Genomic DNA, 13,485 nt, shown 5'->3' with positions numbered 1-13,485 from the left:
GCTGGGAGAGATTTCCCTTTCTCTTCTTTGTTCGCACAGCCCCCGGGTTTCAGCTTTGGATTTGGCCCCGCCTCTGCGTGTAGGTCGCCTGAGGGTGTCTGTTCTTCGCTCCGACAGGACGGGGTTAAAGGAGCCGCTGCTTCGGGGGCTCTGGCTCACTCAGGCCGGGGGGAGGAAGGGGTACAGAGTGCGGGGCGAGCCTGCTGCGGCAGAGGCCGACGTGACGTTGCACCAGCCTGAGGCACGCCGTGCGTTCTCCCGGGGAAGTTGTCCCTGGATCCCGGGACCCTGGCAGTGGCGGGCTACACAGGCTCCCCGGAAGGGAGATGGGGAGAGTGACCTGTGCTCGCACACAGGCTTCTTGGTGGCGGCAGCAGCAGCCTTAGCGTCTCATGCCCGTCTCTGGGGTCCGTGCTGTTAGCCGCAGCTCGCGCCCGTCTCTGGAGCTCCTTTAAGCAGCCTCAATTTCTCTTGTCGGTAGTGGAGTCACAGCTCACCATCCAGCACCCTCCCTATGCTCCACTTCACAAATGTGATTTGATCAAGTCATAACAACATACAATGAAATATTAACCATCAATGAAATGGAATGAACTATTGATACACAGAGCAACATGGATGAATCTCAATAATTACGGTGAAAGAATGTAGGGAGAAGAATATGTGCTGTGTTTGGTGATGTATCCTATTACTTACTACTTAGCTACTTTAACACACAGAAATTATTAACACAGTGCTTTACATATAGTAAGGTACTTAAAGACAGTTTGTGGTTTTGATTAAATTATTATTTACATGTATAGATGACACAAATTAAGAACATCGAATAATTTTAGAGGAAGAATCCTTTGAGATAAATGTATCCAACTGCCCCCGCCAGAAGTTATGTGATTTCCCCAAGGTCATATGGGCAAAGTAGAGAACGTAGATTTCTAGCAAGTTATTTCCAGTCACTCTAAAGATCTCCTTTGAATTTTGAATGAGCCATAATTTTAAAATATAATCTTTTTTTTTTTTTAATAACTGGTCTTATGCAATTCACTATTTGGAGACTTTTTTCTAAGGAAGAAAAAGACAATGTTAGCCAGAAGGAAATGCTTCAGATGAAATTGAACGATGTTTCAAGGATTCTTTCAGTCCTTTCTTTATTCAATCAAATCCCCCTAGTGGAGAAGATACGCCTTTACGTATCTTCATATATCTTCACACAGAAAATGTGGAGAAAATGGAACCACCTTGACTAGAGGGGTCATTTTCTCTACAGCCTGACTTAGAAATCTTCTGGCAAGTCCCAGAGACTTGAGGGGAACTCTCCTGAATCTATGGTGATTCCTCCCAGGTGGAAACGAAATATCCGTGACTGCTTCCAAACCATCACACCAGTTTCTCAGCTGGTGGCGATTTAATGAGGGAGTACGGAGGTGAATGAGATCCTAATGACCATTTATCTCTGACTTGTGTGGCATCTTTTTAATTCTCCCAGGTGAACTTCTGAGACTGATGCTCCAATAATACCAAGGTAAATGACTTACAATATGACCAAGCTTACTTACCTATTATTCTCCTACTGAGAATACCTGTGTACCCAAAGAGTTAAAATACACATTGCTCTGGGTTTCCTAATTTTTATAGCTCCTCAGTTTAGCTTAAAATATTTAATTTTTTCTTTTCAATTTTTATGGTGTTTGAAATATACAGTTAAATTACGAGAGAGATCTTAATGCCTAAGGTTAATTACTTAGTTATAGATATTTAGGAATGCCCATCCATTATTTACAGCAATAGTTCTCAAAGTATGGTCCTCTCTCACTAATGGCCTTGCTTCATACTAAGTGAGAAAATAAAAACCTTCAATGGAAATTCCCTCATCTTTCCACTACCTATACAAATGGACTGGCATCTGTGCACATCCTCTCCTTTTACTTTATTTTGCAGGAATTACTTACTGCTCATTAAAGGCCCGTCTTATGCTCTGGACTCTCAGCCGCAAGGACCTCCATCCATCAGTTACCCTCTCTCTCTGTTGGATCATTCTCATCAGCATACAATTTACTCTAGTTTTTCTCCTTTCTTTTTAAACTATCCTATCTTGATTCTGTATTATCCTTCAACTATGTCCCATATCTCTGCTCCTTTTTTCAAGCCAGACATCTTCAGGGTTGTTCTCACATGCTAACTTCATTTGACTTCTAATTCACTCTTTCCAAAAAAAGTTTTTTTGTATGTGTGTCAAAATGATAATATCCAAATAGTTTAGAGTCAAATAATTCAATAAGGAATTTTAAAACAGAGAGCAATTTTCCTTCCCTGGAGGCGACCACTCTTAAGTCTTTTAGCAAATTCTCTTGGTATATATCTCCATATCTTGAAACAATGGGTGTATTGGTATTCTTGGTCTTTATGTTTTAGACAATATCTCTTGTTCTCTCACTATGGAAAATGAGGATTTATCTGTTTCCTCTCCTATTATCATCACACACACACCAACACAGACACACTCATTGTATCCCCTCAAACTCTCCAGCTAGTCATACTGCAATTTTGTTAATGTTTATATTCATAGTTTACATTATTATGACTAAATATGTGTGATTTAGAGTGGAGCCATGTAGTAAAACTATTATTAGCCCTCCTTTCCAGCATGATATTTTTCCTCTGGAGACAGTTTCTTTTCTTTTTTTTTCTTTTAAGTGGGCTTGTGTGGTTTTCTTTGAAAAATTCTTTGTCTTTTCTCATCTTAAAAAAAAGTACTCTTACATAAAAAAGAAATAGTATAGAAATATGCTTTTTTTTTTTAAAAAGAATACTTCATTAGTGGCTCTGGCAAACACTTCTGGTGCCCATCCACATCCACTTTGCCCTTACTGCCATCTCTTTGCATGAGGGCTTTCTTTGGGACTAGTGCCCTCTCTATAGATGTGCATTGCAATCCAAAAGTACCAGAGAATGAACACTCCCTGGTAGTAGTCCTTGAATAATGACTGAAGGGAGTTGTATCAATGCCCTAGTTCTCTCCCTCAGGTGAGATACTCTGAAGGACATGCTCTACACTGTTTCTCAGAGTTCCCTGGTGGGATTTAGCTCCAGTTACCCACCATGGCTGCTTGATAGCACACTCTTTTTTTTTTTTTTTTTTTTTTTTTTTTTTTTTGCGGTACGCGGGCCTCTCACTGTTGTGGCCTCTCCTGTTGTGGAGCACAGGCTCCGGACGCGCAGGCTCAGCGGCCATGGATCATGGGCCCAGCTGCTCCGCGGCATGTGGGATCTTCCCGGACCGGGGCACGAAACCGCGTCCCCTGCATTGGCAGGTGGACTCTCAACCACTGCGCCACCAGGGTAGCCTGATAGCACACTCTTTATTGACTTCCTTCTTGTTCCTGTATAACTCCACTAATGGTGTTTCCTGGGATCACCTCCCAAATAAATGACTTGTACTCAAATCCTTCTTTCCATGCCTGCTTCTTCAACAACCCAAACTAAAACAATAGTGCTGAGTATTTCTTGTTACTTCACATTTCAAGGTACAAGATATCTGCTGTCCCAGTTTTAGAGATGCTAAGATTAACAAGTGGACGCAGGTGGTGTCAGCCTGATGTGTCCATTATAAAATTCCCCTTCCTACCTGTATTAGTCAGGGTTCTTTAGAGAAACAGAACCAAAAGGATAGATAAACAGATAGATAGGAATTGGCTCATGTGATCGTGGATGTTGAGAAGTCCTAAGATCTGCAGTCAGCAAGCTGGAGACCCAGGAGCCAACATTTCAGTTCAGGTCTGAAGGCAGGAAAAGACCAATGCCTCAGCTCCAGGAAGTAAGGCAGGAGGAGTTCCCTCTTACTTGTGGAAAAGTCATCTTTTTTGCTCTACTCAGACCTTCAGCTGATTGGATGAAGACCACCACATTAGAGGGGCAAGCCACTCAGTCTACTGATTCAAATGTTAATCTCATCCAGAAACACAGACACACCCAGGATAATGTTTAACCAATATCTGGGCACCCCATGACCCAGCCAAGTTGACACAAAATTAGCCATCACACTACCTTTCACCTAATACTTTTATCAGTCGCTAATGGTTATTGCCTATATCAATTACCCCCTCAGGTGTATTTTTGGCCATGCCATACAGCACGGGATCTCATTTCCCAAACCAGGGATCGAACCCGTGTCCCCTGCAGTGGAAGCTCCAAGTCCTAACCACTGGACCGCCAGGGAATTCCCTCGTCAGTTGTTTAAAATGGTGATTTTTAAATGCCAACATTTCTTCTGCATTTATTAGCTAAAATTCTATCAGTCTGAACTTTCCCTTATCAACTATTTGATTACCCTGAAATACAGTTTGTACAGAAAGGCTGCGATAAATATATCCTTTTTTTTAAAAAAAAATTTATTTATTTGGTTGCATGGGGTCTTGGTTGCGTGGGGTCTTAGTTATGGCAGGCGGCCTCCTTTGTTGCAGCATGTGGGCTGCTTAGTTGCGGTAGTCGGGCTCCTTAGTTGCAGTTTGCAGGCTCCTTAGTTGTGGCATGAGAACTCTTAGTTGCGGCATGCATGTGGGATCTAGTTCCCTGACCAGGGATCGAACCCAGGCGCCCTGCATTGGGAGTGTGGAGTTTATCCGCTGTGCCACTAGGGAAGTCCCAATGTATCCTTTTTGATGACTTAGTTTTCTAAGTAGTTATCACTAATTTAATCCCAAACTCTGTCACCTATCTAAATTATTTTCAGTATGGTCATTCCCGTCAAATGCTCTATCAATTTCATCTTCCTAAACAGGGCTCTCCAAGGGCTTCCTGACTTCTTGGAGAGGCTTCTGAATGATTATCTTCTAGACCTGGTACACTGCCGTCATCCTGGGATCTTCCTTCACTAGAACTCCCTCCAGTTGTTTCCTGTGTGGGAACTCCTATTCTCTGGATGCCATGTTTTTCTCTTCCTATTTAGGTGAAGCATATCCTCTAACATTTCTTTAAGAGAGGGCGTATGATAATTCTAGATTCTAAATTGGAAATATTTTTCTTTTTCCCTTTTTTTTTTCTTTTGTGGAAATACCTTTTTTTAGAGCTCTGAAGCTATTGTTCCATCTGTCTTCTAGCTCTTGGTGTGTTTCTTGATAGCTTCAATTCATTTATACTCCTGATTCTTTCTTTGTGAACTCTCCATCTTCTCCTTGGAAGCTTGTAGGATTTCCAAACAATTTCAGAACACTGGGGAACACGGTTTGGAAATTTCATAGTGCTGTGCTTTGATTTTTATCTGTTAAGCTGGACATTCAACGAATGTCTAAAATCCTTCAGTTATAGGAAATTTTGTTGAATAATTTCCTTGGTTATTTCCTCTGGTGGGTTTTCTCTTTTTGGAACTCTTAATATTTGAATCTTAAATTTCCTAGACTGTTCTTTCTTTTTAAAAATTCTCCTCTATTTCTCATCTTTTGGGGTTTTTGCTCTGCATTCTGAAAGATATCTTCACCTTTTCTTCCACTCCTGCTATCTTGTTTTTAATTTCCTGGAGACAAATTTTGTTTCCTGAATACCAATGGCATTGCCATTTCATTGGTAAATCTTTCAATACCAATCTCTAAAATTACTCCTTTAAAGATATAATAACAACACTATTATCATGCCAAAAGAATGTCTTTAATATCAAGAGTCTAGGGACTCTCTAAATTTCCTGTATTTAAAGATATTTTTTTGTTTGAAGCAGTGTTCAGATAAGTTCATGTATTTCAACTGCTTGATAGTTCTCATAAGTTACCTTTTAATCTTTAGTTCTTTAGTTTTTCCTATAAGTCAGGTCATTTATGATGTAGTTTTTCACAGTTTGGACTTGACTGATTGCATTTATGCTGATTTTACATCTTCCTCTTTCCTCTGCATTAGCTATAAATTGATAATGAAACCTGAAGACTTAAGATCAGTTTTAACTTTTTGGGGGGCATTAATACTTCATCAGGAAGCAGAAAAGTTCTAATGTTCTTTATTTTCATGATTTAGCAGCCATTGAGGACCATTGTCTTTATCCATTTATTTCATTTAAAGTTGTAAAATGGTGACATTATAAAATCTACCTTTCCTTCCTAATTTATTAGCTGTATGTCTACAAAGAAAAACTTCCGCTCATCAGTGTAAGGCCAACTGGCCCGGCAGGGGAACGCAATCAGACTCACAGGTTGAAACTGACCTGGAGACCTTCCGGACCACCCAGCTCCAGGAACTGACCTGGGGACTTTCCACCCGGCCCAGCCTTCCCGCCTTTCGAGGGGCGGGACTAATGGTCCCCCATGATACCCGAAAAGACCACCAAATAAGGAATACCCAGCGTCCTCCCGGATTCACCACACCCCTTTCCCTTCTTCCCGTATAAATTCTGCCCAAACTCTTGCCTGCGCGCGACTTTTCTGGCCCCTTTCTCTCGGACCAGTGAACTTCGCCCGGGAGCGTTCCCAAATAAAGCTTGTTTAAGCTCTCCTCCGTTTTTGGTGCCGTTCCTTACAATCAGCTTTTTCATTACCTGACTTACAGTTAGTGATGGAAGCCAGGGTAAATGCTTAATTCTTTCCTTTTATTTATAAGTTTTCAAAACAATGAGTTGGTTTGTTAGCATCGTCCAAGTGTGACAATTAGTTCTTTTTAAATTGTCATCATTATGAACATTTAGATTTAAACATATTTGATTTGTTTCTATACCTTATAGATATTATCTCTTTAGTGCTCTAATTGTGTAATTTTGACAGGGGAAAGCTTCAGTTTGGCTTCTGAGTCCTTTTGACATAATCCTGGTGGTTTCTGATAATTCCTTGTTTTGGATTTGACAGGATGTTTCAGGCTCACTTGCATGAATGATGTCTGAAATAATACATTTGAATTGATAGTATCAAGGTAAACTCATGATATATTTTACCTGAAAAAAGTCTTTCACTGAAAAAGTCCAGAAATATGGACTGACTCAGAAGCACTAAACAGTTTTAGAAGCCCAGATTGTGATATCTAAATACCACTCCCTTCTGAAAACCAGGAATCCTGGGACTCCTTAGAGAAATGGCTGATTCCAAATGCGGTGCTGTGTTTTCATTTGAAGCTTTGGATCCTCTTCTAAGCTCATTCCGTTATTGGCAGAGTTCAGAAATATACTGAAATTAAGTTCTATATACAGACTGCAAATGAAGAGTCCCCAAAGAAAAAGCTACAAGGAAACCATTGACAGTTTGAGGTCAAGTAACAAGATTGAAGTTTTAGAAATAACACTCTGACAGCAATGTTAAGAATGGAGTGTGTGGGCAGCAGATGCACAGGATGCCCAGATACGGGGATTAGTTGTGATTCATCCTGGATATAGGAAAGGCCTAATATTAACACAGTAGCAGTGGGGTAAATAAACAGGGAACTGATTTGCTAGCTATTAAGAATGTATGACTGTTGGGACTTCCTTAGCGATGCAGTGGTTAAGAATCCACCTGACAACGCAGGGGACACGGGTTTGAGCCCTGGTCCGGGAAGATCCCACATGCCGCAGAACAACTAAGCCCGTGCATCACAACTACTGAAGCCTGTGCTCTAGAGCCCGCGAGTCACAACTACTGAAGCCCGCGCACCTAGAGCCCATGCTCCGCAACAAGAGAAGCCGCCGCAATGAGAAGCCCGTGCACCTTAACAAAGAGTAGCTCCCGCTCGCCACAACTAGAGAAAGCCCATGCGCAGCAACGAAGACCCAATGCAGCCAAAAATAAAAATTAAAAAAAAAAAAGAATGTATGACTCTCAGCATAACTGATGGCAACTTGGGCCTGTAGAAGTTCCTCCTGTCCTTCCACTGGCCCTACCCAGGACTGTACTCTGCAGTAAATCACTTCTCTTGTCGTCAAGGGCTTTGAAGTTAATAGATATTGTTTAATAATCGTTAGGACCCAGTGGCTTCTATGCTATCTTAGTCCCCAGACAATGATGAAGACCTTTGCTGACATATTCCCAGTGCCCAGGAGACTACTTACCCATCCATAAACCTTGACTTAGGAATGCACTTCCTGTTTCTAAGCACTACTCCAATACCCTAGGTTAGCTATAAAACTGTCCCAATGTCCCCTCAGCAGTGTGGATGCAGCCGTAAATGCTTCTGGATCACAGTCCTCCATGATCTCACCCTGTAAGTTACTGTATAATAAACAGATCCATTGATTGCATGGAGCCACCTGCAAGATACCTTCTTAGTTTGGTGGGCATTTTTCATTCCCTCTTGTCCTCCAGCAAAGAGGCAGTAATGTCAGGTCTTTGGGATTGGTGTGTATTTGTAGGGTAGGGCATCGGGTTATGGAGGAGAAGCACTTCAAACAACTATCTTGGTGCCAGGGACAAGCTATGGAAAATCCCTTAGGGTACTGGGGGTGGAAGGGGAGATAACTCCTAGAGCAGGCTCCCCTCCATCCCCAGCCCATCCTCCCGTGAAGAAGCCATGGTATACTTCGGTGAATTTGAAAATGTCCTTCACACATGGACATTCTACTCTGTGGTAACTAAGGGCCCTCCTGCAGCATGGATTTCATTCCTCTAAGGATTTCCTGAGAAGCTAATAAAATAGAGGTCTCTTTCTGGCTTACCGGGTGAGAGGTATTCAACAGAAATCTCCTGAAGAGACATCTGCAAGTGGGGAAGGAGGCACCTTGCAGATAACCACTAAAACCTGAGAGATATTAATTACTGATGTCCAGGGATGGGGTATTGACTTTTTTTTTTTGAAACTGTGCGTTGAGCAGAATTTTAAAGCTAAGTGGAACGTGTGGAGAATGAGCTGTTTAGCAAATCTTCCCTCCGCGAAGCTGGAAAATTCCTTTTCAAATGTGGCCAGGGAGAGGAGGGCACAGATATGGAGGATAGGAAACTGGTGGCCAGGTTTACGGAGTAAAAACCAGAGGGCCGGGAGACCACGTTAATGTCTTCTGCCATCTAGTAAACAGCAGCAAGCACCCAAACCCGCAAAGAGATGGGGGGCTAGTATCTTCCTTGCCCTTCCAGGTCGAGGCCTGGGACGCGTTTCCAGCCTCTGCGCATGCGCAGCGCAAGGCGGCGAGCGGGGGAGGGACCCTGGAAGTTCCACGACTACCTTCTCAGGCCCCGCCCCTACTTCAGAATCAAGAGGGAGGAGCGTCGTGCGCGCTCGCGTCGGTGCGGGCCCTGAAGGCCCGCTCCCATCCCCTGCGTCCGGTTCTCGTCAGTTGCTTCGCCCCACCCCACACACCTCTGCCCCGGACCCATTTAGGAGGCGGGGCCGAGGCGCCGCTCAGTCGGAGCCGCGAGCACGAGCGCGTGCCTACGACAGCGCGTGCCATCCCGGTCGCGAGGAGACCCCGCCTTCTCGTCCCGCCCCCGCCGGCCTCCAGTCCTCCGACTACTCACTGGGAGCTGAGAACGCGGGCACCCGCGCGCTGAGCAGCCATGGAGGTTCCCGGTAGCCTGTGCAAGAAAGTCAAGCTGAGCAATAACGCGCAGAACTGGGTGAGTCGGAGCAGAGGTGCGGAGGAGGCTCTGGGAGGCTCCGGCTGCAGCTTGTTTCGTAGCCGCTGCCTCCCTTCCGCCTCCTCTGTATCCTCCCTGAAGAATTGGGGGTGGTACCCGAGGCCGCGGCGCCTTCCACCTGGGGCGATGGGTTGTGCCGGGTGGAGTGGCGCGGCGGAGGCGGGGGTTCGATCCAGGGTCCGTGGGAAGAACTCCCCCTTCTCCAGCTCCTCGCCTCAGAGGAGACCTCGAGGACGCTCTTTTCGGCAGTGAGCTGGCGGCTGCTGAAACCTGCATCCCTCGAGGGGGAGCTGCCCGCATCCCACTCCAGTGGCCTGAAGGTCTGCGGAGGAGGCAGAGGCAGGCGTCTTTGGTACGTTTCCTGGTTTTTCTTGGCTCTGCCAGTGCAGTGAGCCCAGGTTTTGGGTCCATCTCCACGTCTTTCCATTTCTGACTTTCAGCGTGAAGGGAGAGTACCCAACAATGCGGCCATTCATGAGCTGAGACTGCCCTGAACTGAGGTTCTTTGTGATTCGGTGCTAAATCGGAATATCCAGCAAATAACATGGAAACAGTAAAGTGTGGGGAAACTAATGGTTTATAACGTTTAGCAAGGACTGCCAGTTTGCTTTGATGGTTAAGCAACCTCGGAAGGTTGCTTGCTTCCTTAATTATTCTTGGTAAGAAACAGCCTTAAGCTAAGATTTTGTAAGTGTAGAGGGGGTGGGGTGGAGCAGGTGATGTCCAGCTCTGGAGGCCGGAAAGATACTGGTTTTAAGTTTGGGTAGAAATTTTTATTTCACAGTACAGCAAGATCGTGAGGTTTAAATGCAGCCTTGTAAATCGTCATTACCCTTGGTGAGTCAAAGAAAAAAAAAGCCATTTCAGACAAATGTTCAAGTCATTAATTTACCACATCTGTTGTTACCAAGTATTCTCACCCGATTCCTTTCCCCTCTTAGTTATTTAACTCTTCCTTAGGTGATAAGGACAGAGAAGAGATAAAAGGGGAATTAGACCATTGGAAAGAGTGCTGGACTAGCGGCCTGGTCTCTGGTTCCAGCTTTGCCATGTAGTAGTTGTGTGATCCTGAGTAAAAACCCTCGACTTCTTTAAACCTCAGCTGACTTAAAGGTATAGTAGTGGTACTTCACTGGAGAGTTTTGAGGAGTAAAGAAGATAATGACTTGGAGAGTGCAGTGATAACACTGCTATGAAACTATTGATACTGCTCCAGTTACCTTGAGGTGTTTCCTGGTTAGGGAAATACGGTTGGCTGAATTAGGGTATTTACATGTCATTTCAGCTACACTGTAACCCATTTACTGTTCCATTTGCCAAATAAGTGCGTGTTCTTTGTAGAGGCATGTGCTACTCACGGGGAAGGTGAGAAATGAGGGACTCAGTGCTTGCCTTCCAGTTGCTCAGGGCCTGGTTGGGGTTGTGATTGGCATTTGCCGGATGATGAATATATCATTATAGACCCCAGTGAGTGGGGTAAGACAGCTGTTTTATCACAGTTTAGAGGGGAGATTAGTTTAGTCTGGGTGTGATACCACCAGGGAAGCCCCTGTGCTCAGATTTTTGAGGCAGAGGGGAACTGTATGAATAAGGTCTAATAATAATAATAATTTATATTAGTCATAATAAAATATTATTATTATGACTAATATAAATAATAATAATAATTACCATTATTTACTCCAGGAACAATGAAGAGACCTGTTTAACCACTCTGGAGGGCTTTTGTTGACTGGAGATAAGATTGAATGAGCAGGATGGGGCTAGGTTGTATAGTTGTTAATGTTTGGTTGCTGAGTTGAAACTAGATTCTGTGAGAGATTTTGGATGAGGCTAGAATTTTTAATTTTCAGGGCCTTGTAAATCTTTCTTTGCCCCAGTAGGGAACACCCATCATCTTTTCCTCTCACATACATCAACTGATAGGGACACATGTAGTGAATCCAGATACCTTTAAAGTTCCCATCTCATGATGAAATTGGTATTCCAGGAAGACAGGTCTGACACTGTTAGAGCCCAGATATAGAAGTCCTGGAGAACGAACAGGGTTATGGTAAGGTTTAAATGAATTAATAGACTTGAGGAATGCCTGGTACATGAGCACCAGTTAAGGTCTTTGTCTTGTTACTGCTGTTAATTCATACAGTTGTGAGGGTGCAGAGTACTGGACTAAGGTGGTAGTGGAAAAGCAGCATAGATGCGTTAAGAGCATTCAAGGTTGAGTAAGAAGGACCTGACAAGAGTTAGGCAATGAAAGAGGGAGACGTATTAAAAGAGGATCCTGAGGTTTTAATCCTGGGAAATGAGGAGAAAAGTCGCGGCATGCAGGGAATTTGGGAAGTAGGTTGAGGGCTGGAGTGATGGTGATAATAGTTAAACACTGAAGGAAAGTTTACTATGTGCTGGAGACAGTTTGAAATTTTTTACCTAAATTAACTTGTTGAATTTCTGTACCATTTTTGAGGTGGGTATCATGAGAGACAGTGGTTTAAAGCAAGGACCCTGGAACTGACTGCCTGGACTCGAACCTGGGCTTCACTGTTTACTAACCGTGTAACCTTTAGGTAGTCACTTAATTTCTCTGTGCCAGTTTGCTCATCTGTAAAATGGGGTGATGGCCTCACAGGGATATTGTGAAGATTAAAGGAGTTAATATATGAAAAATGCTTAGAACAGTGTCTGGCATATTGTAAGTGTTGTGTGTATGTTAGCTGTTAGAGTCTGAGTATTATGTGTGTTAGCTGTTATTGTTAGTTATTCTCTTTATTCCAATTAGTATCTCCATTTTATTGATGAAGCAGCTGAGGCACAGAGATGTCATAGAGCTTGTAAAAGGTGGACCCAATATTAAGTATGCTGCATGTAAGGGACAGATGGCCTTAGTAGAGATAGTCTGTAGAACAAGGCTATCCAATAGAAATAAAACGTGAGCCACATAATGTAATTTAAATTTTTCTAGAGGTCATAGTAAAAAAAAAAGTAAAAGGAACAGGTTGAAATAAATTTTAATATTTATTTAACCCAGTATAGCTAAAGTACTGTCATCTCAATATAAAAATGAGTTTAATATTATCATAATCAATATAAAATTATTAAAAAATATACATAAGTATATATTTTAACTTAGCACACATCTCACTTCAGACTAACCACATTTTATTTATTTATTTTTAATTAACAACTTTATTGGAGTATAATTGTTTTACAATGTTGTGTTTCTGCTGTATAACAGTGAATCAGCTGTATATATACATATATCTCCATGTCCCCTCCCTGTTGTGTCTCCCTCCCTATCCCACCCCTCTAGGTGGTCACAAAGCACCAAGCTGATCTCCTTGTGCTATGCAGCTGCTTCCCACTAGCTATCTATTTTACATTTAATAACCACATTTTAAAAACTCAGTCGGGACCTGTGGACAGCACAACTATAAGGACTGAGTTAGGTTAAGGTCGAAAATAAAGATTTGATGGTTAAATTCGAGTTAGAGAATATACTAGAGAGAAGGGAGGTGTCTCCATGTACCTACAAGAATAGTAAAGAAAATCAAGAATGAACATGCCCCTTTAGTCTCCTCTTATCTCATTCTGACGAAGCATCAGGTGTAATGAGTTTCATTTAACGTCTGATTGAACCTTTCTCTATTGGGACTGGTTTTCATCTGCCTTCCGTAAAACATTTCAAACTGTGGGTTAGCTGGCCCTCAGTTCAGACCCAGGTGTCACTACCTATTTTGTAGACTCATGTTGGGCCAAATCCCTGCTTGGACCCGGTTTACAGTGGAGCTGGACTCTACTACCCACAGAGTAGTCTGAGATCTAGCATTGCCGTTTGGAAGCACATATGACGATTTCATTCTGGTTTGCCGTTCCATTCCCATTCCCCTCTCTCCTCCACGCCCCAAATTCCCATAGCTCCATATCTCCAGCACCAACTCTCTTTTTTTTTTTTTTTTTTTTTTTTTCGGTTTATGGGCCTCTC

The 13,485-nt window shown here is 43.0% G+C and overlaps 1 protein-coding gene across 1 annotated transcript in view; it reads left to right on the top strand.

The window, feature by feature from the left end:
* Positions 1-9,056: 9,056 nt before the first annotated feature.
* The window catches only part of LOC112397690 (bifunctional 3'-phosphoadenosine 5'-phosphosulfate synthase 1-like), a gene marked incomplete at its 3' end in the record, with an annotated part of 29,988 nt that continues 25,559 nt past the window's right edge, over positions 9,057-13,485 (top strand). Inside the window, exon 1 of the mRNA XM_024741962.1 lies at positions 9,057-9,485. Coding sequence (XP_024597730.1) covers positions 9,426-9,485 — 60 coding nt within the window. The remainder of the gene's footprint in view (positions 9,486-13,485) is intronic.

Source organism: Neophocaena asiaeorientalis, unplaced genomic scaffold (assembly GCF_003031525.2).
Source record: "Neophocaena asiaeorientalis asiaeorientalis breed wild unplaced genomic scaffold, Neophocaena_asiaeorientalis_V1.1 scaffold534, whole genome shotgun sequence".
Taxonomy (NCBI): Eukaryota; Metazoa; Chordata; class Mammalia; order Artiodactyla; family Phocoenidae; genus Neophocaena; species Neophocaena asiaeorientalis.
Note: the sequence above shows the minus strand (reverse complement) of the source record. Positions and strands in the feature narration are given on the sequence as shown.